Source organism: Oreochromis niloticus, linkage group LG10 (assembly GCF_001858045.2).
Source record: "Oreochromis niloticus isolate F11D_XX linkage group LG10, O_niloticus_UMD_NMBU, whole genome shotgun sequence".
NCBI lineage: Eukaryota > Metazoa > Chordata > Actinopteri > Cichliformes > Cichlidae > Oreochromis > Oreochromis niloticus.
In genome coordinates, this window is record NC_031975.2 from 3726555 (window position 1) to 3754504 (window position 27950).

General features: G+C 41.6%; 1 protein-coding gene across 2 annotated transcripts; it reads right to left on the reverse strand.

Annotated features, from left to right (window-relative positions):
- Positions 1-403: 403 nt before the first annotated feature.
- nova1 (NOVA alternative splicing regulator 1) lies at positions 404-27679 on the reverse strand. 2 transcript variants are annotated; one of them, XM_003449825.5, is made up of 4 exons: positions 26887-27679; positions 19866-20009; positions 8645-8811; positions 404-8272 (listed from the first exon to the last, which is right to left on the reverse strand). In XM_003449825.5, the coding sequence occupies exons 1-4, from the start codon at positions 27065-27067 to the stop codon at positions 7253-7255; spliced, it is 1512 nt and encodes a 503-aa protein (XP_003449873.1). In that variant the 5' UTR covers positions 27068-27679; the 3' UTR covers positions 404-7252. The 2 variants fall into 2 exon arrangements, with proteins under 2 accessions (XP_003449873.1, XP_005454633.1); XM_005454576.4 differs by lacking the exon at positions 26887-27679 and adding an exon at positions 22431-22917.
- Between the last annotated feature and the right edge of the window lie 271 nt (positions 27680-27950).

Here is a 27950-nt window from a genome sequence, read left to right on the forward strand (position 1 = left end):
TTGAATGCTTAACTAAATGAAACAAAATGTTCATATTTGTATATGAGGTCTGATCAAAGTCATTCAATGCAAGGCAACAGAACACGCCAAGCAACATAATGATGTAAATATAGTATCGACTGTCTAAAACTCTTTCTTCAGTAAATAAACCCAGCTATTAGATATAGCCATGGTGTGAAATTGATGCTGCTTTCCCTCACATAACTAGTCCGATTCATCATGTGAGCACTGCGTCCATGTAAACATACTCGCTGTTCACGTTTAGTCCGTGCTCAGATTCGGCTCTTCAGAAATCGATCTATTCATAGAACGTGTTGGTTGCAATTATGTAAACACTCAACCTTTCACTCAAGTGAGACAGAGCAGAGGGACGGGGTGGAGAATAAAAGCAACGGAAGACAAGTGATGTTAAAATGAACATTTATAATGACTCTTTGTTGCCGTCGCAAAAATAATCTTTAAAAAACAATTCAATTATTAACACTGAAATGCTGACTTCACTGGTAGTCCACGAGTCATAAAACACAACTCACTGAATTTTCTTTTACAAACACAGTACTACAGTTACATTAAATAGTCATTACCGTTAAATCTATTAATGAATAATGTTCAAATTAACTAAATAATAAAATCAATGACACTTTTAAAATCCTCTCATTCCCTCACCATAGTAGCTGTTTTCTTTTTATTAACGGTGTATCATTTAGAAAATATACTGCTTCTGAGATGTTCCTTTAACAAAAGCAGAAAACAGACTGGCAGCATAACAATAATGGTACATGAGCTCAAACATTGTACAATTAGGGTGATGTTTTTCAAGGGGAGTGGAAATGGGACGGAACCATTCCAGTGATCTCACATTTAGAATGTAGGCTGGCTGCCTTTTGGCTCAGTATGGAATTATTTGGCACTCTTGCTGACAAACATTTGCCATAAAAAGCTTTCGCACTTTTTCTAAAATGGCACAAGAAGGCATTTTCCTTTCTGAATATATTCAGAGGACTTTAAATGCTGTCCTAGAAAGCCCTTTAAGTAGGTAACACTGTGGACTTTCACAGATTCTCCGCGCTCGTCACAGATGAAAGACAGAACCGTCGTCGCTAATATCAAAGAGAACCCAATCAACAAAACATCACTTTGCTTAGGTTGGAATATTTGATCTTATGCTGTCAGTCCATTTTTTTTCTTCTGAGATGTAAAGAACAGAGGTTAAACAACATTAAAACCGAACCCCAGAAAGAAAATTTACAATGGCATGAAAATGTTTGCAAGGTACGGCATGCTTTACACTTAAGCAAGCAGTCAACCCTGCAGAGTAGTCCAAATAACTGGAAAATGAAAGAACAGTCTGGCAGAGTTTGACAGTTAAAGTGGCGTAAAATATCCAACACATATATGAGTTCTCGAGGATGGAAAAGGTCAACAAAGTTCATGGGAGGTTCAGAGGGTCAAACACAATAATGGCCTCATGTGTGGTTGGCAAAGAATCCTGTATTTTCCTCAGACGAAAGGGCTCAGAAATACCTAAAAACCATTTAAAGGGTGGACACGGTAGCAGGTGCTCCGTGTAATGAAACAAATTGAGATATTGTGTTGGCTGAGAGTGTGAGACTCAGGTAGAAGAGGTTTAAAGAGAGGAGCGACCAGCCTTAGCCAGTTTGTAACATTTAAAACCAGTCCTAGCCTTCTTTGTGAAAGGGCTCCGTGGGGCTGGATGGATGTCCCGAATACATTTGGACTGAAAATCAAAAACAAACATCACAGCTTTTGGAATGATACCGCAGCTCGGATAGCACTCGGATGGGAAGCAGTCAATGCAACAACAGGGGATTTGCAACACAGAATGAGACAGAAACATCACTCGTGTAACTAGACCTTAACCGTTCGAACGTTTCCTCTGATTTTCATTATGTTGAGGTGGCAGAGGCAATCTTCGTGTTTGCTGGTGCCGATTAAGTCTCTCAGACCCGGCCTTTGTGTCGGCCGGACCTCGAGCTTGCATCCTTCAGTCCAGTGTTTCGATGCCAGTGTGCTGGATACGTTAAAACCGCTTTCAAAATTTGGAATTTCAAAGCAAAAGAGGGATAAAAAGGCATACAGATCCTTTGTGGTTTCACATTCTAGTGCAAAACAATGCACACAGTGATTGACACAGACCTCTGCTGAAGGGAATGTGAAGGAGAAGCCTTCGCGTGAGGAAACAGATGCTACTTTTCGATTTCGTCTGAGACTCCAGCCCTTTCCATCATTCATGAGACCCGACAGGATCAGGGAATAAATAAAGTCACATCATAGCAACAGCAAAGAATGGCAACCAAATCAAATCGACTAAACTGGTTTGCTTCATTTCACACCCAGTATGACCCACTGATCAGTAAAGTGCATTTATGCAACACCAAACAAACAAGATAATGTTGACAGCGAATCGGAAGTTGTGTTAAAACATATCTGATTCATGACTATGGCCATGTTAGGCCTACCTGACTGTAGCTGAAATCTGTTATTGACATAGATATTCTCTACATGTATTTGACATTCCTGCCCTGAATTTACATTAAAGACCATTTGACAGAACGTAAAATAAAAGAAACAGGAAATGGTTACATTCATAGATTAGATCTGGGCTTTCAAGCTGTGACATAAAGAGATTATGGGACGTGAGGTTCAACCTGTTTGTAAAAGAAATGAATGCCTGATATCCTATAAACACAAGGAGCCAATGCACTGAGTAACATTTTCACGTTTGCTTGTTTCACATTTGTAATACTCCTCACTGTACCTAAAAATCTAACGATGCGTTCAAAGACGACTGACGAGGAATTTTGATCTCAGATGTGTATTCGTGTGTGTGGTTTTTTTTGTTTTGTTTTTTCGGGCCAACATGACAATAATGAGCTCCCTCCCAACTCACAACATAAAATAAAAAAAACAACTTTCTTTTTTTTTTTTCTAAACATGAGGCGAGTAAAACTGAAGTGCTTTACATTTGACTGCATGCAGCGTTATGTCTTTGAACGTTTGCGAGACACCTCGCAAACTTTTGTACGTTTTTTTTTCCTCCATAATTTACTTTGATACCATGCAATAGAAGACGTGCAAAAAGATAACACCTAACTCCACAAACACATTTTTGATTGTTAATGGCTATGTTATGAATGCTTATAACATGTTATGCTTAGTCCATGCTGGCCTATAGAGACATTTGTGAGAAAACAGCAGTACTTAAGCCACAGGTCAAACAAACACACAAGGGATGCATGGAGTGTAAAACAACATGGATCCATAAAAATCACAATCTTTAACTCTTACTCTATGTACCTATGGGATAAAACAACGCACAAAAAGTTCTTTGTCCTTTGTTTTCTTAAGTCATGTATTTGATTATCTTTTCTTAACTTAAAAGACAGTGTTTGATTGGCACTTGATCAGCACTTCTAAACAAGTTATTGATATCTAACATTTGATCGCACATCTACAATTTCAGAAGCTGCAGAGGTCTAGTTTGGCACAGGTTGTACTATGGAGTCTATTATTACTTTTGCTATCTTACCAATACTGTATAGTATTCTATACACCTCGTTTTATGCTCCAGCCTTTAAGAGCATGTTTCTAATCAACAGACCAGACATCTTTTCAACTAAAATATTTTGTATAGTTTACTTATCAAATAGCAGCATTTTCATAACTTACAAAAAGTACATGTAAACCTATTCATTCAAAATCTTAGTAATTTCAAAGGTTCATACAACAGACATAAAACACAAAACAGGACAACATGCTACTATATTGCTTCCAATATTCTTTACATTTTCTTACTGTCAAACTAAATCATCAATGACAGAAATATGGACACCACCGGTCGATGATGAGTCATCGTAATGCACAAACAAATCGCGAAGCTAATCTTAATCAGGCTTAGTTGGCACTCTCATCATCCACACAAATATAACATAGTTTCACATTGTATCGACAACGCTGGACTGCATTTGGACTACAAACTAGAATAGCTACAATAAAGTACATATAGATCATATGACATGACATATTGTATTCCACAGAAATGAATTCTAGTCATTTTCAGATAAGAGGATATGCATAAAGGATGTCATTGTTTCGGCTTGAGGTCACAAACGAGTTCCCACCTTATTCTCGCTAACCTATGCGCTCTGTCCGTACTATGCTTTGTTTCGGAGGCTGTAACTTGAGCTCAGCCAGTGTATGAATATTTATTCGACCTTGACTCGCTTTCTTTTGGGAAAAAACAACGCTTCCTCTTCCCTTGAAAGGCCATGGTTCACTGTCTAAACCTGTCTACTTGTTCTTCTTAGAGAGGAAATCTGATACTTTGAGCTGACGCTGCTGGTTGGTCTTGGTGGGTGTCACAGTTTTTGGAGGCAGGTGTTTTCTATGCATGTTAGCCTTGTGAACTTCGCGGCCTGCAGAAATATTTTCATACCCTCATGACCTACAGTGCATAACTTGCCCACCAGCAGCACATCCAACACACCACCCATGAGAAGACAAGACAGGAGGAAGGAGAAAGAGGGGGAGAGCACAGTGTAGAAAGAAGCACGGACAGGGAGTAGGACACAGGAGGAATCTCAGAACAGTGAGAAACGACAGCATGCAGGGGAATAAAATGTTGAGAGAAAGAGGAAAGCTAATGAGGGGCAGAGAGAAATAGCGTTTGGCACGATGTATCGATCAGAGAGCCGTCGAAGGACAGCTCTCTGCAGTCAAGCAGTCCAGTTGCATTGATAGAACATATCCTTGTTTTGTGCTTGTATCTTATTACATGCTAAAATTTTGGGCAGTAAAAGGTTAGCCTATGCTGTGAATTCACTGGTGGCCAGATTGGATTAATGGATGACTGCGAAGCCCTCCAGACACATAGTGAAAGGAAAGATTTAAGAAGGCTCACAGCTGTTGCAGTTGTCACGCACAATGTTCAGACACAAAGAGTTATTTCGAACGCTTTCATAGCCATTTGACTTTCAAACATGATTTGTGAAAATGAAAAGGCTCTTCATTAAATTTTTCCAAAACATGGGTGTGGTTCTGGTTTTCTTGGACATAACTCAGCACCAACCCTCACAGCTGTGTATTCAGGAAGCTGATCATAGAGCTTGGGTTGATGGGGACAACAATTGAAAGATGCCTTTAGAGCTGGGTGGTGGGGGGTGTGGACATAACAGGACTGTGCAGGAAAATGCAATGGGAATAATTTGTCGTTGGGAAAAAATGTCTGCTAATTTAAGTGCAGTGCATTGGTAAACAGAAACGTCACAAGATGCTTGAGTATAAATGCTCTTGTGGCAATATCCCTTCTGTCAGTATTGGTAGTTTTTGTGTATGTGACATACATGTGCACATTAAAATATACTTATGTCCCAAGCAGGGATAGACACACCTTACATTGTGTTCTTAATGTCTCACAGTGCAGTCTTCAGAGACCCAGTGTACTCAGGATGAACACTATGGATAGCAGCACAGAAGGAAGCCAAGGTAATCTTCGAGTGCTTGGAAATACTCAAGACAATTAGCCTGCCTGCCTCAGACAAACAATTGCCCATAAAAGACAACAATGCCAAAACATTTTATGTTGTAATATGTGCTTCACTTGAGGTTAGTGAGCGTTAACATGTTTTGGGAACAATAAAAGGCTGCCTGGATGAACTGCAGAATCATCCTTTTTTCCCTTTTTTGTCTTAATGCAAATTGGCAAGGACGGCTCACAGAAAAAGTGAATCCAAGCCTCTTTTTTTTTTTTATTTCAAGTGTCGTTTTACTTCCCTTTCATTAGTGTATGTCTCTTGACTATTTGGTACCCTTAATGTAAAGGCAATAGTTTCTTTGTTCACAGACATTGGTTCATACAGCTTTACTTATCAAAATGCTTTTGTAGTGCTTTGTTCCTTTTGCGAACTGAACTGGTTAGACACACTGCTTGAAGGTAGTCTGAGCTTTCAGTTAAATCTTGGGAGTTATAAATGTCTAAGGTAGAACAAAAGATTTGCATTGAATGGATTTAATTATTAAGACTGGATTGCTTTCTTCATCTTTGATCCTGAAATCGATCATTTGTCATTACGTGAGAGGCTGCGTCAGTCCAATGGGCTACTAATGGCTGGACGAGACAGCAGCTCTTTTTAAAATAAGTCGCAAGGTTAGTCGCCACAGAGAGATTTTGATTCCATGGTAAAGGAGATATCAACCTAATTCTATAGCACCAAAAATGGGTTAAACGACATATTTCTGCATGTTTTGTGACTGAATATGCAACTATGTTTCAGTGTTTGTGCGTTTGTGGGAGCATCGTCTATGTGTGTTCGTGTAAAATATATTTATACATTCCTGTGTGTCTCCTCTATCCTCTCACATTGATTATTTAACCCCTGAACTATACTTGCAAACAGCAACAGTGAAGTTCAGACTGGGTTTGAGTTATACATTTCTTTCACTGCAACACAATATTTGATCCCTGTAAATAAAAAATAGCAATAGTCTAATAATGTTTTTACATTCAGATCAACCTGCAGTCACAGGTTTAAATAATCTATTTGTGTTTGAATGAGACCATGTCAATAAATAAAGGATGAAAATATAAAATACCCAGATTTAGAAACTTCAATTATGATATGAGCCAGAATTGAACATATGTCAACAAAGATGTTTTTTTGGTTTTTTTTAGAAATTATTCTCAGATTGCTTCCCCATAAACTGAGATGACCTCAGGTGCGTGTCATAAAACCACACCCCTGTTCACAATGCCTTCTGCATTGTATACAACAAGCAAGGTTTGTAAAACAGCTCTATTAGCTGGCTGGAACTTCATCTGATACACTCAACTCACCGGGAGCCGAGGTTTGCAATGAAATTAAAACCAACAAAACCAAACACAAGAAATAAAATAAAAGCTATGAGGTTTTGGAGGAGGGTGAAACCCTTTGGCCTCACCCTTGAATCTGCAGCTTGGCAGTGGACCAGTTCAGCTTACTCTGATCACCATCATCAAAAGGACTCGACACAAACTTTTAAAAAACATCAGGACGTCAGTCCTAAAAACACATTCACATATCACACACACTTATCTTGGTTGTCTCCCCCACCTCCTCCTTTGTGATTCTCTCATTTGATACTGAAATATTGAACAGATATTTGGACGTTTCTTTTCTTCCTTATCCATTATGACTCTCTCTCAATTCCCTTCTATCTGTCTTCATCCTTTCCTTCTTTCCTCTTCTTTTTCCTTTTAGCCCACTTTTTGTGGGTTGGTAGCGCGCACGCCCTGCTCGTAGGTGATCCGCTGGCTGATCAGATACTGTGCTGCTTGCGTAGCGGCTGGCGACCCTGTTATGGTAACTTTACGGTTCCGAGTACCAGGAATGAACTCTCCTTTTTTGGAGATCTGGATGCGGGCTCCTGTTAGCTCCTGGTACTCTACCAGCGTTTTCCCTCCTTTCCCTAAAATGGCACCCACCAGATTCTCGGGCACAGCAATCTCAACCACGTCCTTGGCACCATCTGCCAGCTTCTCTGTTGCCAATAGGGAGGAGGCCATCAGTGGGGATGAAGCATTTAGGTAACCGTTGGAAGCCCCAGTAGCAGCTGCTAGAGACCCCAAGGAAAACCCACCGAGACCTGTAGCAGGGTGGCCCGCACTGCTGGAGGCATCGCTAGCATAGGAGGCCAGAAGGTTAGCTGCAGCAGCAGCAGCCGGGTTAGCACTAGCTGCTACTGCAGCAAGGACCCCTGAAGCAGCTGCTGGGTTGAGGCCCAGGCCGAGGGTGTTAGTGTTGTAGCCGTAGCTGGCCAGTGTGTTGAGAGCTGAGGTGATGGCCAGCAGATCATTACCGGATAAGCTGGACATGGCGGCAGGGAAGGCGCCCATTCCTGTCAATCCGGCCTGACCCAGAAGGCTAGAGGCAGTGGCAGCCGCTGCAGCTGCATTGGGCAGCACCTCGCCTGTATTAGCATAGGGGGAGCCAGTGGGGTTGGAATTGGCAACTGGGCCTGAAACATTGGAGTAACTTATGTTGAGGCAGCTGCTGCTCTGAGGGTCCTCCTGAATTTTCTGCACTATGATTTCCACGGCCTTTCGGTTCTGTTCGGGCTCCCCGCTGATGGTTACTACTCGCTCCTGCAGGTTGATGCCTTCTGGTTTCTGTGAGAGCTGCACCCAAGCCCCTGACTGCTCCATCACCGCTTTCACTGTGGCTCCACCCTTGCCAATGATCAGCCCAGCTGTGCTATTGGGCACAATCAATTTAGCCTGTAGAGAAACAGAAACACTTTGGTAGCAATAAAAGATAACATGAGGAATATACCATGCCTCAAATGGCTGACAGAAAGAGGGATGTCTCTCAGTGAGTCAGAGTACTATACCAGCCCCCGCTTTACTCAGCGATTTGTTAATCCCAGGGGTTTAAGCTGCAGCTGCCACACGGCTCTGTCTAGCTATGAAAGACTGGAGGTAAAAATAACCATATACCCTCACATTTTCCTGACCCTACCAGACTGTGGGTCATGGCCCAGAGCACAACTATTACTCACAACTAATAAACGAGGTGTTCTAGAAATGAACTGTTACTATCACACAGTGAACGCACACCCTAATGACCCCAGTAACTGCCTAGGATCTCACCTGTTTGACTCGGTCAGGGTTGACTGTGGTCTGTGGCTGCAGTATGCTGACTGGTTCTGGTTTCTGGGCGCTCTGGGGCATCTCGCGAACTTTCTCCGCAATGAAGTTGTGGACACCATTGAGGGCTTCGACCGTACCCTGTATCAGACAGACTCGTTCTGTTGTTCCTGTTACGAGAGAGCAGGATAGGACAAACACAGCAGAATGGTTACTCTAACATGCTCTGAGCGGGTACTTGGCAAGCAGATTTAAGGGATTTGGACTAGACTAAAATCTACATTTATGTTAAGATGTCTTGGCAATTGAGACTGCTCTTTGACATATCACAAAGACACCCAATTACTAAGCTATTGCTCGCTTCCACCATTTATCCAATCAATAGAGAAACAGCTGAAAGACGGAGCCATGCTTGGTTAGCAAGCCATGGGGGGGAGAAGGATTCCTCTTGAATGATGTAATACTTTCAGTGCTGTAACACTCAGCTTGTCCTTGCCTTGCAGCTCTAATAGACTAAACACACAGTTGTTCTTCCTCTGGACTTTTTTCTACACCCACATTGATGACCCAACCGGCATTCTGTTGCCATGGTAAAGGGGCTGAGCCATGGAAACAGGTGATGCAACAGTGAGTCCTTTATACTCGCTTGCACGACTTTTAAAACACTCTTCCTTTTGTATCGAGCTTCCTGCTCTGCTTTTCTGTTTTCTGGCTGAAATTGAAATGTCTCTCAATTTCCTTTGCCGACCTGACATACGGATTACATTTGAGTAAACAATGAAAGCAACATGACCCACTACCAAATGATAAGAACAGCTGAAGAGCCTTATTCCTCCTCATGGTTGGCATTTCCATCTTTAATTAAATTTCAATATTTCAATATTTCTCACATATATCTGCATCTGTCCGCAAGCAATTTAGGAAATAGTCAATTCAGTCAAAAGTCTCACATGTTATCAGCTTCATGCCACAGACATGTCAAATAATGTATTTAGACAGTCAATAGGTCAGTCCAAGCATATTAAGAAAGTCTAATTGGGTAAAAGTTCACCTGTACTGCACTAGACTTTATTTCCTTTGTTTCTTTTTGGGTTCCTGATAACAGACATTCAGTATTGTGTCATGTAAGCAGAACATTAAATAATAATAATAATAATAATAATGGATTGGATTTATATAGAATAAAACTGAATAAAACTCCTTTTACATTTTATTAGGTGTGTATACATCGATCAACCACCTATATCACCCCGCCTCACATCAGAGTTAATTTACGTCTCAGAATCGACTGGATTGTTGATATCCTCTCATCCAACTAAATTCTTATTGGTCAGACAACTGACAGTGTTATTCTCATCAGGAGAAAAGCAATCACTTAACCCATTCAGAGACTGACTGAAATTTTACTCTTGAGTGAGCTCCAAACTAACTGACACCATGTCAATGAAATCACACGTGTGTCTGGATTTTGACAGAGGTCCAAAAGGCAGATAAACTGTGCAGCAGTTTCCATATCACAGCTCATCAACCAACAAGTCATATCTGAAAACATTTAGTTACCATGTCTGTCAAATGAGGCGACTGTTGCTCAGAAGGTAGAGCAGGTCGTCTGCTAATCAGAAGATTGGTGATTTGATCCTTGGATCCTCCAGTCTGCACGTCAAAGTACACTTGGGCAACATATTGAACTCCGAGTTTCCCCCAACACGTCTATCAGATCATGAATGTGTGCTTGACAATTAGGCAAAGCACTTAAGCATAGAATAAAAGTACTCTGTTACTGAGGGGGGGAAGTGGTAAAGTAAGAATTGGAGTAGAAAAGCACTGTGCAAGTACCACTCCATTTATCATATCCCACCGAATTTAATCTTCCAAGCTTTAAGCTTCCATTCTGAACATTTGAAAACTAGTATATTTAAACATTTTGGGTTGAATAAAAGTTTTATAACAAGCAGATGCTTTTTACAACTTCACTGCCATCAGCATCTGTCAGCAGCAGCAGCTAAACCTAAAACAAGCCTGCTCACTCATCTAAGTGGAGAAACATCAGAATCTGTTACACTTTCTGTTTAAAACAGCAAGATTCCATGAATTTAATCTGCTTCTAATCTTTTCTTATCTCTATTTAGAATTAAGCTCAAAATGCTAATAAGTACAGTGTTAACCTAGCGGTAACGCACACACTCATCAAATCAATTGCACCCTGCAGCCCTACTTATGTCTAATGAAGATTTTTGTTGTTTTTGTTCTCCACACACAAAAACAGGAATAAGCTAAATTTCACAATCATTGTACTCTTACTCTTTTAACTCCCACAATACTTTTTCACACAGTTATAGTATATTAGCACCAGTGGCAACAAAAGCTCATTTGGCATCTCTTAGTGTTTTGCTGCACCTGCCTGTGCTTCATGAAATAACAAAGTGACAGACTGCAGCTTGTGCGCGCAAGTGCTTCGCTGGCTGCAGACTCTTATGTCAGCACATGTATCACAGAACACTATTAGCAATATTTCATAATGATAATGGATATCATTCATTATATAAAACACACAATACTTTCTAGATATATGCTGCATTGGGGAAATCTAAAAACCCCAGCCATTAGAAAATGAATCTGTGCCTGAACAGTGGGTGTTATTCCCTATTAAGCCTAATTGCTTCCATTTCTCTATCACGTTTATTAATAGCAAGTATGCTGGAGGAAATGGTAAAAAGATTAATTCTTGTGTATGAATTGAACTTTCATATGCAGTCAGGATACAAACAACAAGGACAAAATCCCAGGAACCAGTATGTGTGCAAAATTGAATCACACCCACACAGAACTGCGACTTCAATAAATTCACCTTAGCCTGACTTATTATAATTTTTTAGACTGAGCAACCTCATTCCTTGAAAAAAAACCCATAAACTAGGGCATCTTAAGTGATGTAACGCATCCTTAGAAGATACGTTGCCCCGAGTCTTTGTTGTTTCTGCATTAAATGCTGAAGAGGTCCTTCTGCTTTGCTTGCTACAGTACTTATCAGTTAAACGTCTCTGCTTCTGCAAAGGTTTTCACAGACTGACAATTCTGCTCCCGTATCAATACGATTGTTTTTGCTAAGAGCACATCTCGTGATGTGTTACTATAACTTTTGTCACTAATGAGTCACTATACAGAGGATGTGAAACTATCTGAATTTTTTTTCTCCACCCTTTTCACATCCTCGATTGTGTGCATCAGACGACAGTGTTGTAAGAAAGGCTCTACTCTTGAGTCACAGAGTAAGACTGGCTGCCTATTGGCAGCAACAGAGATAAATGTGTCAGTGCCCCAGAGATCAAACATCTCAGTCTTCAGCTTTCCCCACGAGACCAGTGACTTAGGTCTTCTATCTCGATCCTAAAGTAAGAAAGTTTCAAAGTTCCTCTCTAGTTGACAGAAAATACACATCTGCATTAGCTGGTCCAAATCGTTTGCCTGATTTATTTAGACTCTTAGCCTGCCACACATAAAATATCACCCATAATTACTGTCATCACATCAGCAGATTTTCCAAGTAATTATTCACACTACAAATTGAGCCGAAAAATTCTTTGTTGGAAAGCTCCATTCTGAATATATTCATGCCATGTTGTTGCAACATGGCATGCCTCTCCAAAATGTAAACACTGATTTTAAATGCGGGGATCTTTTTGTAATCCGCTATTGATATCCACAAATATTCCGTTTTAGCCTGACCAAAAGTTTCAGCCAATCCCACTGTCAGTCTTTTAAAAAACACAGTAAACACATCCAGCACAACGAAATAAGCCACTAAATTAGACACCAATTAGCTTTATGCACCGGGTTCTAGGACACTATGAGACAAGTAGTCCTTCTTTCTCACTGTTGGCACTAATGGGATTTCTGTAAGAAAAAGATTCTGTGTGATTTCATGAAGAGCAGCTATTCCAAATATGGTCATATCAGCACTTGCTGTGAGAACAGGAACCCCACACACCTGCTGCCCCACCCTTTTGTTTGCAATGGGAAGCTAATCAGGAGAAAGCTGGCTTAAAGCAGTGGCATTTTTTTAAACACCCAACACTGAAAATGTCTTCTCAATTATTTAAAAAGGATGCAAGTTGTCTTTTACTTAAATTGAACTTAGTGGATAACAACAGAAAACTCTTGTTCCCCAAACAGATCACATTCATTTGCCTTAGTTTTACTGCATATCTCCAGCAGTTCCCCACCAAACCAGTGGTGCCTACACTGTTTAAGAACCACTAGCTTAAAGGGAGAGTTTAATGTTTTTTATGTTTTTTTTTCAAACTGTAAATTATGCAAACTATTCTACTAGAATCCAAGCTGAAAATTAGAATAATAGTTTTATGCTAGTTAAACATGCATTCCAAATACACTGTGTACATAAACAATCCAATGGTAAAAGGGTTTGAGGAGCAAAGGCAGCCAAAAGTACACGTGAAGCAAAAAGCACCAAGTCACATGACTCAAAAAATAAAAGTACAAAAGTTAATAAAGTAAGGTATTTGCAGGTAGTAGAACCACAGATGGAGATTCAAAAAGAAATTACCTTTCAGTCAAGTGCTGTCAACTAAATAAGGCCACTAACAAGTAACTAGACCAACTGCTAATGTAGCACAAAAGGTAGTGTGTTACAGCCAAGTCGAGGTCTAACAATGCCTGACCTTACAATATAACAAGATCCTTCAGTTGTACCAGTGTCCAGTCTAAGACCAGTTCCACATACTTCCACCAGGGAAAAAAAAGACTGGTGCCAAAAAACCTGGAGGGCCCAAGCTTCAAAGCAGTGACTAGTTGGCTTGGGAGGGGCTACAACAAAAAAGAATTCTGCAATGATTGACAAAGAGAGGCAGATTTTATGCATCCATTACCTTAACTGCTGCTTGTAGTGCTACATAATGTTTGATTGTTAAACCCCTGCTGTAATGTAGGGTGTTAACTCAAAAGACACCAGCACTGCAATGACTGACATTGATTAAAAATGTCTTTTTCGTTGGGTTTAATACTTTAGTTAAACATTAAGTTATAATGTTTAGTATTAGTTTTGCACCGGGCATTTCACAGCTTTCATGGTGTAACATTGTATTTACTTTGCTCTTCATTCCAAAACCGACCTTTCAGTTTGAGGCTTGCACAGAAGTCCTGTGAAGGAAGACGTCATTTGTAAATCTGTGTGCAGACTGCAACTCTGTGCATGGAAATTTCTATTCACGGTTTATTAAGCCATGTGTGCAAATTTACACACAGCTCTTTTTCCCTTGACAAAACCCAACAGGGGGTGGGGGCTCTGTAGTAAACTGACCTCTGAGTGTAAAACTGGTGTCCTTTTAATCAACTGACCTTTGTCAATCACCAAGAACAGTAGTGATTGTGTGTGTTTTTTTTATGCAATGATACATCCTGTATTGTACTTGCAGCTCAGGTCATCTTGCTCTCTGCATCATATTAGCACCAGAAAGTAGAACAGCACAGACACAATAGCACACGATTATGAGTCACTGGAGGCACAGCCATAAATCTGGGAAAAGTTCCAGTTTTAATCAGTTTGAAATCCTCACCTATAGTGACACTGTCCATATGGGTGCATGAGTATGTGATGCACATAGCTGGTAAAACACAAAGTTTACTTTAATGCAGTTTCTTTGTCTGCTCTTCTTTGAAGAAAAGAGTTCATCTTATACTCTGTGGAATAGTGGTGGTTTCCAGCATGAGGTCATGATATTTTATGATTAGACAATGAAAAACATACTTCAGCGACGTCACGACAACCTTATCTGTTCTGTGCTGTACAAATTAAGATGCTGGCTGAAGGCCAACTGCACAAAGTAAAGGGTTGAAATTTGGCTCTAAGTTTATGTTCAAATCCAAAACTCCCACAGATCTCTTTGCAGCTGCTTATGTGTGTGTCTGTGTGTGCGTGTGTGTGTGTCTGTGTGTGTCTGTGTGTGTGTAAGAAGGTGCAAGTAGAGATGTATATGTGCTGAATGCATAGTGTACAGCATTTATACAGGCTTCAGTAATACAATCAAGGAACATCTCAGATGAGGCTGATGCAGGTCATTAAAGAGTCAGCATTCACGTGTTAAAAAGTGAGCAAGCAAACTAAGTTTAGCTAAAGAATTATGTCATGTTATCTGGCCCGAACTCTCCTGACTACCAGGAACCAAATCTGAGCAAAACAGTGTGTGGAGAGGAGGGAAGGGGAAACTTGGCGTGTGCTGGAGAAGCTCGGGTGCAGCTGGGAGGGGTCAAGTCCACAGAGAGAGATTGAAACAGGCTATTTCTGGGCCTGCCCTGCTGTCCCCACGCTCACATACAATCATGCATCATCCACACCCTTCACTATCTCCGGTCATCCATCACAGTCGGCCACAGCAGGGCCCGGTTGTACAGATCCCCATCAAGACCACTGAATTCACGGTTTGAAGTTGTCCACTGATGGGTGGGTGATGTGGGGAGGGTGAGAACCACTACAGAGAAGACTGCAGAAGAAAATGGCTGCACTGGTTGTTGTCACTCGATTTCTTTAGGATGCAATTTTGAGCGTTGTGAGCGAGCTCAGTCTGCTGGTGGGTGAGCAACGATGGTGTGAACTGTGTGCAATGGCATTAGCATGCTACGCTAACCCAAAATGCAGCAGATGCATCACTGAAGGTCACACAGATATGGCCCGTAAGTTTAGGAATCCAGAAGACTTAAATCAGCATCGTTTAGTCTCCACTGGCTACTTCGAAAAGCAGCGCTCTCAACTGTTGTACAGTAGCAGTCCTAATTTGACTTGTGTGGGCCAGAACAACCACCCAATCAAATTCTTGCCAGCACCCTCTCCCTGAACTCTTCTTCTCACTCAACACGATAATGAGTAGGGGGATGGGCAGAGCAGGTGGTGGCCTATGAGCACATCCAGAGTCCAAGCGGGAAATAAGGATATACATATCACTCCTTTCATTTGTTCCAGTGCTAGAGTAGTAGCTGTAATCCATTCCCTCAAAATGGCTGGCCTCCTTTGTTGAGAATTGCAAGCCATGCCCTCCAAACATGTATCCTCTCACCGTGGTTAACAGAAACACGGTGGAAGAATATTTCCCAACACATCCTCCTTCTCCTCTCCCCCAGCGTTCAGTAATTCTTTGCCGCAGTCCAGTACGTCCAATATATCACATCCTGGTCCCAAAGGAACAGGCCACATTCAAATGTAGTTAAATTAAAGGAAGGATATACCTTGTGATGATCCTGCTGTCACCAAGCAAAAAACCTAATACAAAGTGTTCAGTGTTCAAAACTTCAGAAAAATCGCCCTACTGCCACGCTTTTTGTTATTTCTGTGAAATATATACGTAACACAGTACTTTTTTTTCCCTTCTCCTTTAAAATACACGATGCTGTATCGAGATGAGCTTGACAACATGGCCACAACAAGTTATAAATAGATAAATTTCAAATAAAATTAATTAATTAAAGGAAGAGAAATATTTATGTCTTTTACAAATGATACTTTAAAGGTCACTGGACACTCCTTACAGTACCTGTTATAATGCAAAGTAACATCTTGTGCCAATGCTAATTTTTTGAGGATAGCATGTAGTAGCTGCTAAAAGCTATTTGAGAACTGTCTGTAAGTCCAATGTGAACACATCTGGAGACTTTCTCACAAATCTACACACCTACATTTCCCATCAAAAGAGGTCATTTGCTCTTCAATACATCTAAACTAAAAGTACACTCCTACACAGGGATTATTTGCTTGCATCAGATATCACAGAAAACATCTGGACATAATGAGCAGCAAGACGCTAAGCACCTGTTATTTTTCAGCAGGTTGAAGTGTCCTCTGAGGCATGAAGGACAAACAGCCAGACTCCTCTACAACTCAGCCGTTTTGTGTTTGGAGGATAAGATGGTTCAGCTTTGACCTCCGTATGATAGGGGTCAGTGAGCTGCACGGACATCCGTCTCCTGATCTGAGTGACACCCTCCAACACAGCTAATGCTTTGGATGCATCTCCTCTGCAGCACAGCATTTGCTCTTGCATTTCAGAGGAGGCGAACAAGATGGCAGCCCTGCATAATTTTTCCAGAAGTGTGAGACAGTTGATGTATTGCAATGATATAAATACATATCACAAATAAATGCGCAACCTGCTAGCTATGTAACTGCGCTGAATACGAGAAAGCTTGGCATCTCTTGATCCTGGTTCACCTCCCAGAAACGTGACTTTTGTTCCCTGCAATAATAGAGCTGGGCGAGATATCGATATTTTAAAAAGGTTCAATGTCATGAGAATGAGTTTTTATGGTGTTATAAGATTTCTGAAGTCTAAAATCATCTAATGTCAGGATTCGTCTGGGACCCTGGCAACAAACCACCTTCCAGTGTTACAAGCCAATAATAATCTTCTCTTTTTTTCTATAAAAAGATTAAGTAACCAATAGCAGCTGAGCTACAATTCGTTCATAGTCCTGCCCACTCACTCTTTACTTTTTCTGGGGTCAGTAAAAGTGGAGTCACATAGCCTGCTGCTAACAGGGATTGGCTAGATATACAACAAAGCTTATTTTAACAACAAAGATCACTATCAGTTTAACTGTAAGGTGTACTTAAAGTGTTTTGGGGGCTTATATTTTTGTTATACTCGGACCTGAAGCCATTCTAGCTGGTTAAAGCAACCAGATGCCGCCGAAAGCAAAATTTTCCTTACGTAGCACAAACCCAAAGGCCCTACATGCAATACTGTCCGTGTTTATATGAAAAGATTTCTGATACATTTTTAAGTATAGCCTGAGATAAGCCACAGAGTCTGATCATGTGTAGCATCTGGGGCTTGACCCCCAGATTTAAGGATCTGTGACAGCAAATAAAGTAATGAAAATTAAACTAGCCAATAAGCTGACACTTTCATGTTTTCCCATCACCTGAATACCTGTCTCCACAGGAACAGGACATTCCCGCTGTTGATTCGTGGGTCTAATGTGGCTTGCGTGTTTGATGTAATTATTAGCTTTGGCTGTATGCACACAGGTTATCGCTCTAGGGAAAATGAAATGATGAAGGAAGACCCTGAACTGTACAAAGTTTAAGGAACAATTTACAACAAATAGTGAACTAGTGAGTGTGTGTTACTATCTGTGATGGTGCTTTATGTGCGTCAGCATGGTTAAACTCTGCTGTTTGCTTCTCTCTACTCTTGATCCTTACTTATACTGAATTTTAATACAACTGAACTCACAAAAAGTCTACTTTCATGGCCATATTTTTTTTCTTAACTACTATGAAATATTGAATCAAATGTGGCCTGGAACCTAACACACTCAACACACAGACATGCTGCTCTGCACTGCAAAAATGTGGATTTTTGTAACTGTAAAACTATCTGACAAACTACTTATTCACATACAAGAAAAAGACTGCACTAAGAATTCAGTTGTATTTACATGTTAAGTTATCATTCAGAGAGAAAGAAGCCGTGGACTGTTTATATTCAGGATTGTATCGGCAGCCATGTCATCTACTAACCGACTGCACTGCTCCTATTGTCTGCTCCTCTCTGTCATTCACAGACATCTTCCTGAAAGGGACAGGTGCAGCAGCTGTTCCAGTACAATTTGAGTCTACAGAAACCGAAACAGCTATTTAAAAAACAAAAAAAACCGACCATCTGTGTAGTATGTTGGGCTGAAATTTGAATTTTATTCTGGGGACACCCGAGACTTTTAAAATCTGCCTGCATGGGACAATATTAGAGATTTTATGTTGCATTACATAAAACATTTTCTACAGTAAAGCTCTCGTCTCACTGCGCTCTTCAGTATCTCTCTGTGCTTTAACTTCACTGACAAAGTTCTCTTGTAGCAATCAGGGAGACACAGCGCTGCTCCGACAATAAGAAATAACTCAAAGTTTTGTGCCATGGGTTAATGTGAACAAAAACAAGAAGCTAGTAGCCAGCAGACATCACTGAAGAATAAATAACTATTCTAACCTCACAGAAAACAGGGGCTGCTGGTGTGACTTGTGTTTTTTATGCATTTGGATACAAACTAACCGTTTAAAACACCAAAGTCAGACAAGGTGAGACAACAGCAAACAATCAACTCCCATGTTTTATGAATCTAACCTTAACCTCTTCATGGAAAGCAGCTGACAGTAGGTACAACTGTGAAGCTTTTCTAGATATACACTGAAACTGTTATTGATTCTATTAATAGACTAAAGCCAAAATACGTATGGCTGTATCTTTAGCAAAGATTTAGCTCCTGTTCTAGTCCATGCCCCTGCCATCAACACTCTAACTGTGCACCAGAATCTGATACAGCCCCACTTAAAAGAAACAGAGCTATCCCTGACTGAGTGAAAACAGTTTCGACTATTAAAAATATATCCTCTAAACATCCATTAAGTCACCTGCAATCAAGCTAGGGTTATGTTTGATTTGTGTTCTTGCCACATGCTAAATAAGCACATATTCCGATATTTGCAGATGTTAACAAAGGTTTTTTGTTAAAATCTTTTTCCTCTTGGGTGTTCAAATAAGCAGATAATCTATAGAAAAGAGTCAGCATTCAACAAACCCTAATCGCATGAGCTGCTGGTGACCTGGTAGATTTTAAATATCAAGAAGAAATATGGAAAATGATTTTACAAAACGGTTTCTTCAAAATTGCAGCAGCTTCTGGTGGAAAAACAAAAGTATTAAAATGACTTTTACAATTTCTTTTTTGTTGTTGTTAACAGAGCACGCATACTTGCACTTGTACCATATATCAAACGCATATCATGTATCCCCATTCAGTCCTAAAAATATCGAGATGTATTTTTTCCCCCCGTATCGCTCAGCCCTGTATCATAGCCCCGACACTGCCAGCACACATTTCTTGTTTTTATTTCCAACATCGCTGTCAGCAGGAAAATGTGAAAAAGTAATTTTATAAATTCAAAGAAAGTCTGGAATTGTCTGCAACTGTCTACCGCTGTAACATCTCCATACATGTTTAGTCTCTCAAGGACAAAAGGATAATTAAGTTCAAAGAGTTCATGATTACTGCATGATTAAAATGTAGTGCAATTATTCCTGGGAAGCCAAATGAAGAGGAAATATCAAAATCAGTCTTCCACTAAGACGACGCTCCTTTGGCCGGGTGATGAGTCAGACGACTCGTGTATATGAGCCTTTGTGATCATCAATCTTAATTACCGAGTGTTCATTCTTACCTGGGTAGAAGTCTTTGGATTTGGACAGCTTAATGGTGGCACCCGTCTCTTTCTGCAGTTGTACGATGGTCTGGCCGCCCTTGCCAATTATAGAGCCGGCTGCATAGCTGGGGATCAGCACCTTCAGGAAGTACTCACCCTCCTCTGGGGAAAGAGACACAAAACGGGAAAGGGTCACATCTTATAAAGCAGCTCTGCAATTTTTATATACACCAAACTGTTACCATTAAAAAAAAAGATTATAGTAAGAAAAAATAGCTTCCACATAAAAATTATAACCAAGTTCCTGTATTCCTCTGGTGAAGGAAAGATCTAGAAGTAGGTTTTGTCTTTTGAGTCTTTATAGCCTTCAGTACATTCACATTCTATCAGAGATCGGTGACATGTTCTGTGTCCTGTCCCAGATTTCTTGTAGAGTAAATGATGACCTCCTTTCCAGTTTGCAGAGGTCTAAATTTATCTATTTTCAAGGAGTTTTTGCAACCTCTGACTGAATTTAAAGCCAAACCCAGTGTTACTAATCATTTCTCACACATGAACAACAGGAAAGTAGAAGGAGCAGTTCAGTCTGAATCTGAAAATGTATCTTGTAAAAAACACAAACTCATTATCCATACAGTTCATGGATGCCAATACAGAGTGAGCCTTTGTAATTAGCAGACGCGTGGAGAACATATGGGAACCAATCCCACAGATTTGCTCAAAGGGTAGACTGCCAAGATGGTCTAAATCTCCTCCATTTTGGAAGGGGCTTCTGTGGCTTACATTGGCTTGTAGCAGTCAGTGAGTGACAGAACGTCAGTTTGAAGAATTTCGAACTCGCGTTTCCCTTTTAGCTTGGGAAGTTCATTTTCCTACAGTGGCAATTAAGAATTAATCAACCCCAAAGTGGGCAAAGTGTCCGTCCAAGAAAGCCCCGATCATATTGAGTGCGTAATCTAGTAAAAAGCAAATCAGCCACATATTGAGCCGGGGCCCAAATGTAATAAAAGAACCTGCCAACAATGCATCAAATATGCTGTATTTATAGATGCGTGACAGCTGGGTTTACCCACTGAATTACTGATATTATACTAATGACGTCATAGTAAACATTTGATACAGGTGCGTACTTAGTATACCAAAGCACTGATACATAATCTGCCTTGCATGCTGATTTGGATGCAATGACGTCATGTTCGATCCTTTTTCAGCTGCCTCAAGGGTGACGTCACTGGAGCGGGCAGAGATGTAAAAAAGCACTGTCCATGTTTGTCTGAAGAGATTTCTGATGCATTTTCAAGCACAGAGACGAGATAGCGTTTTGACGGCAAAGCCACGACGTCTGTCACCACATTGCTGTGTCCCGTGTCAAGCCGAGGGTATCGAATGTGGGAGCTTGACCGGCACGGTGGATGGATGGATTGAGGTGGACCAACCTGTTGCCTTAGTTATGCCCTCATTAGAATCAGATGTGAATGAACATGGCACTGTGACATGAAGGGATTTCACAGCCTACACGTTACTTCTTCTTATTGCATTAATATGCCCCTCATGTTTCATTCAGACACAGGCTTGTTGTGGTGCACGTCACCCATAACCAACAGCTCTGACAAATGCACATGATTGCCATGCCATGATTGTTAATTTCACCTAATTGTCCATACTCGTGTGAGATGTCCAAATTCCCAGGACTGCTACATTAATATGAAATGACACATATGAACGTGATGAACAGCTCGTGGTGCTGGTCAATACGTTGGACTTCTGAGAACAAAAGGACGCTTTGCAAAACTCACTCTAATCACCTCTGCTTCTCTCACAATGAGCAACAATAAAATGACCTTGGAGAACAAATAAGCATGATCCATGACTGACATGGTCACTGTAAAGCTTTTCAGCCCTCCATCACCCTATCACGAATACTGGCTACCGTAGCCACACAAAGAAATTCATTTGAATGATGCTGATTGCAGGATCTAAACATCCAATGACCTGTTGTTGACAGACAAGCCCAAACCCACTGCGTAACTTTCTGCTCATCTTCAGCCAGAGTAAACCCAGCAGGGGAGGAAGCCACTAAGATTCCCTCCATTGCCCTTACAGCCACGTTTGCTGTCATTAGTCAATAATTAATTCTGTCCTAGTGTCTGAGATCACAGTAACAGGTTTTAATGGCGTCATGTGGTAGAGTAAACATGGCAATCTGTTGCTGCAATCCGCCAGGGAACGGGAGCAGTGGGGCACATTGGGAAGCTGAGCCAGTGGGGTGTTAGTTCAGACCCCTGCTTCCAGTGCTGGAAGGATAGCTTGGAGACGTGGACTTTGAGCCAAATGTGTTTAGTTAAGTCACTCGAGGGGGGTGGGTCAGAAGGAAATGCCTTGTGACCGTCCTCCCTCCTTCTCACTACCCCTCCAAGTACCCATTCTGCATTTCAATGGACTAACCTGCTCCTGACAGCCAGCAAGGACGACGAAACTCAAATGAGCAATAATGAACAAATGAGCTCTCGGTGTGTAAAATTGCATGTAGTCTAGCACGATGGATCAATTCAACAAGTCAGACAAAAAGAGTTTGAGGCTTACCCATTCTGAGATCTGCTGCTTCTCAAGTCCTCTGTCAGATCGCCATCAATGCCGGGACACAATCTCTAAATGGGATCTTAACATTAGCCTAGGCATAGGTGCAATGGTAGTGTTGAGGAATGCGGCCAGTCGACCTTTTTCACCGAGGTCTAATTCATCAGTAGGTGCAGAAAAAGAGATTTCACCGCAGCATCCGAGCCATGCCTGCAGCTGGCCAGAGCCTCAATTGTCCAAGAAAATGCTAATGCAGGCTCTCGGTGTTTTCAGTGAAAGACGGCACGCATTGTTCAAGCCTGCATCGGTTTGAAGGGGGGGGTCTTCCCTGCCGCATCACCCTTTTCACTGCTCTCATCCATATTCATCGAGTGGCCTGTCTGTCTGCAGCAGCACGCAGGACTGACGCCTCGCTCGGCCAATGGGTAGCCTGCTTCCTCCAGCACGTCATATCCCCACCCCCTGATGCCGGTCCCAAAAAATTGAATTTTCTCCCCTACTCCGCCTCTTTTGACGCAGCACTATAAAGTATGGCAGTCCATTCACTCACTTTTTTTAGTGGAAAGTGACAAAGGTGAAGTGGCGGGGGGAGCGGGTTTCAGCGCTGAGCACAGAATCATGTGGAGTGACCTTCAATAGTGGCTGAAGAGGTGTATGGAGAACATAAGCAGATGATGAAGGAGGTGGAGGAGGAGTGATCTGAGACGGCGTGCCTTACGCCACCCACCCTCCTCCTCTCCTTTTCCCCACCCCCAATCCCTTAGACGGCCATGTTTGAGAGGGCGGAGGGGCTCATCAACCATTGCAAATGGCAGTGCCGCAGAATGGTGGAGGGGGGTGATGAAGCCAATCACTACGACTATAAATCTTACACCGAGAGGTATCTCAAGTGAGCGTAAACGTGTGTAAAAACTGCAGCGTGAGCATGTCAGTGTCTGTGTGGACCTGAGGGTGGCAGGTTCATTTTATGGTGATTTCCAGGGAAACTGTTAAAAAAGCAGCCTTTTTCCTGGCTTTTTGATGACTTTCATCCACAAATCAAACCTGAGCATCGTGGCCCATTTGGCTTTGGAGCGAATGCCTTCCAGAAAATTCTAGCAGTCTCATTCACTGAGAGATGCTCTGGTATATAGACACAGTTCCCCTGTAGACTCCACTCCCTCCTAATGGTCTATCTCTCTCTGCTTTTCTCTGTCTTCATTTCTATCGCTCTCTCTCATTCTCTCTTTAACTGCCACCTGGCAAATTCACAGTCCGCTCACGTCACATCGCTCTGCAAGGGCACCTGTGTCCTTCCCACCAAAAAATTAAAAAAAGAAAAACTGCTCACATTCCACTGCCAACCTTTCCATTAGCAACATTACGAGATCATACCTAATCCCTGAGCCACACAACCTTTTTGGAAGGCACATGCTTGGCAGCAACATGGGCTCAGAGTGTGGGTAATTAGAAAGAGGAACGAATAAAAGATGTTCACTTTAAGGACAGAAGAGCAACGCTGATAAAAGAGGAGCAATTTTTTTCCTCGTTCAGTGTCCACAACTCTTAATGCACAACCAGGGGATCGGCTTTGAAAGAGCACGGGCTTCCTTCTCTTTGTTGTAACTGCCAGTCATGTTAATGATTGGTTGGGTAGGAATAGCATGATCAATATCAGACGTAGTCAAGGGCTTGGTGATTACAAGCATGATTGAAGATTATCAGGCTGTCTAGCCCTACTGCTAACAGAAAGGCTGGGGGTTTGCATTGTTACATGCGATGCGTGCAGATCATATGAGATGAAACAGGAGGTGATATAAAAAAATGTTACATAAAGCAGAGGGGGGGATATTTATGAAACAGCTGTTTTGTTTAGGTCATTACAAACCTCTGAATGTGCATTTCAGGTAACCAAGGATACGTCACTATGTTTCAGTAAGACTGTCAAACTCTGCCTTATTGCTTTGGATGCTTTGTTTATTATAAAATGCAGTATATACGTTTGCTGGGATTTCAGTATAAAGGCAGTATATGCTGTGAGGCGGCCATATAGAGGTGCTGCTTGACTATACTCAGGTTAGCTATACATTAACTAAACTGCAAATGTTACTACACTGGTTGTAAACTGAATTATCCCAAGTTACCAGGGGCTTTTTAGTATGCATAGCAGCGCAACCTTTAGATTTTAAAAGGAAGCACCATTTCATAGCTGAGCACAGACCAAACATGCATCTTTTCTTCAAAGCCCTACACAACTAAACTGTTATGCCAAGTAATTTCATAAAGTTCTTCAATCTTCACATTTATTTATGCACACTCGTTATAATTTTCTATGTGAATTACCTGTCCACCTTTTTTTTTTTTTAAATAAGAGGAAGTTTGGGGATGAGACGCTAATGATTACAAATGGGATTTTCACTTTGTTTTCCTTGATTAAGCAATCAGGTATTCTCCACACTGATACAATCTCTTTCAGGAAGTCATCTGAATCACCCCTGAGACAACAAGACAGCCTCTTCAGAGTTAGACGTTCATCAGCACACGATTAATTGTGCGGCTGCGCTTTCTGAAAATACGATGGAGGCGTGATGCAGAAATGAACACAGAGTGGGGCTGGTAAAACGCTGTCTGATGCCATCATAGAAAACCCAGCACTAAAAAACCTGAGCTGTCTGTGTAGTGAATTAGATATATTTCTTTAGAATCTACCCAAATGTTCAAAATTTCAATTCACACCACCAGGATGGGAACAATGCGGCAATGTCTCCGTGCCGCAGCTAAATGGTGAAAACTCTCCTAGAAGCAGGAACGCCGCGTGACTTCTCTTTTCTACAGTGGTTTTAGGGGTGCTAATGGACGACATATGGGGGTTGGATGTGTTCTAAAATACTGTCTGGTAGCTCGATAGTCCTTGCGTATCTTGCTGAAATTACATTTCTGGGGTTCAGTGAAGTGCAGCAAAGATGCACTCGTACTGTTAGAAATGGGATATAATGCTTCCATCACTGAGTGTTGGGCTGTCAGGGACACAAAGACAAAAAAAAATTTCAGTGACATATGGCGAAGAAACTGCTTGTTCTCTGCAGACGTCTAATTAACAACAAGTTCTTGAATAAGTGGTCCCTGTGAGTTGCAGACCAGAACAATCACGAGCTGGAATAAGATGTACAGGAGCTGGAATCAACCATCCTCACTGCTGCACTCCAGCATCTTACTGACAAATAATAAAGCATGAGCGCTCCACACTCCTCCACAAAAACAAATCAGGATCAATTTGTTCAAATGGCACTGCAGTGTTTCTGTAGTCCCCCTCTCCTGCACCTCACCATTCCCCCATTGAAAATGATGTTTGCCTTCAATTTAATGCATAGATTCTCATGCACGATTCTGGACTACAGCACCCAGCTCTGCTTCTCAAGCACTTACATGCTTTCAATTAGTGTTCTAGTGTTTTACAGTTGTTCTCTCATCATTATACAGAGGCAAGCTAGAAGATGGCATGTCAGACATCATGAGGCTAAAACAATTCCAAACAGATGCTGAGTTCTGGCTCAGCGCACACCCTATAAATAACCTGGGTTTACTAGGAATTGGGCCTGCAAGTGCTGATGAGCGCAAACCCTACAGGGTGGTATGAGTTTCATCTGTTGGCTTTTTTGCTCATTTCACCTTAAAAGGACAAAAAAGAAAAAAAAATCAGAAAATTCAAACTCAGCATAAATCAGGATTATGATGCTCCAATCTCACAAATCACAAACACAATAATACGCTCTGTTGTTTCTCCACTTGTTGTCAGTGCCCACAAATCAACACTAAAGTGTCCAAGATCAACGAGCAGCTTCCTTTAAGACTGAACAGTGCACTGCTAAAAGTTTGGCTCACATACTTGTCATATTTGTACTGGTCAAAGGCAAAGGTGAGTGCTTTACATATTCTATGATTCAGGGCCCAGGCATCAGTACTGATTCACATTCTGGGTAACGTTTGAAGACTGTGATGACATTTCTGTCACTCCTCCTCAGATTTGTGTAGTCTCTGCCTCTGCAAAAGAAACCCGTGCCTAATCTTCCAACAGACACAAACTCTGATGAACAGAGACTTCGGAGAACTTTTATGTTAAATAAGGTGCACACAAGTCATCAGCTGTCCAGTGAATGACAGACTTCCCCGTACAAGCTCCAGATGTGGAATAGAAAGGTTGCCGAGTTCAAATTCTGAGCTGACCTAAGATGAGGAGGCCGCTCACTCAGTCGGGCTGCTCGAGCATGCAGCGTATGAAGTAACAGCCATAAACACACTCAGTGTCTCAAAGTGCCAAGTGCACAGGTGCTGCATGTTAAAGCCAACATGCCGCCCAGAACTGCTCATATGGGGCTTCGGAATCACACTGAAGGCTGTGCTTTGCCGTTGCGCACAACAAAGGCTCAGAGTTAATGTGGAGAAGAAGAGGTGGATGGGCTGCTGCTTAATGCTTTTCTCTTACCTCCAGTGTTGGTGCGTTTGGTACAGCCGGCCTCCTCAGCCGGAGTTTCCAGCGGCCGTTTGCGGGAGTCTGGGTTATCGGCGTCCATATGGGTCTGCTGCAGGCTGTGGAGATTTGGATTTGTGTATATCCCGTTGTGGTCAACGGCTGCTCCGCCACCACCACCACCGGCCATCATCATCTTTCCTCCCCGGAGCTGTAGATAAAATTGCGCTATTCCCCCGTCTTTCTCACACACTCACAGCGCCCTCATCACCACATAGCCGTGCACCGTGATATGAACGACAAGTTTTGGGGGCTCGAAGAACGATAAACACCAGGATCAGGGTTTCCTCTTTCCTCTGCTCGTCTGGCTGGTCCCTCACGAAGCTAAATATAAGAATTCCATTGAGTGAAATGCGCTCTTTTAATGCGCTCTCCGTCGCTCCAACAGCATGCTTCTTATTGTTGACGCGCAAAACAACCCGCGCCTTAAAATAAAAAAAGCAACCACACACTCCGAGAGAAGACAAGTGCAACAGCTTCGCAGAGGTGGAAAACGTCTTTCTTAACTTCTCTTAACGCCATACTTCTGTTTTAAGTCCAGTGCGATGAGTGCAGCTGTTGTTATTGTTGCCTTTGTAGTGCAAGAGGGGAGAAATATAGTTTGAGGGCTCCAGAGAGGACTACAGTGCCACAGACCGGCCAAAAGACACGGGACCAGATCGGATAAGACTGATGTGAATTTGCTGCATTTCTTTTTTTTTTCTTTCACCATCTGTGTGAACACTGAAGTTATTTATTATAGTCCATGTTTCTTACGGTCAGTTTGCCAGTTTTGTTTTTGGTTTGTTTGGTTTTCTTTTGAGTGAAGCTTAAGCCAATTTGGAGATCTATCTTTGCAAGAAGACATTCATACAAAGTGAAAAATAAAAAAAATAGGGAGAAATAAACATGGAAATGAACGTAACTTTTGAAAGGATTGTTTCCAGGATGTTTTAAATGAAAGAGTTCATGAAAAAATGGAAACATATCAGAATGAAATACTTACACTAAACCATTTTTGTTTGATTTTGCTCATTCTT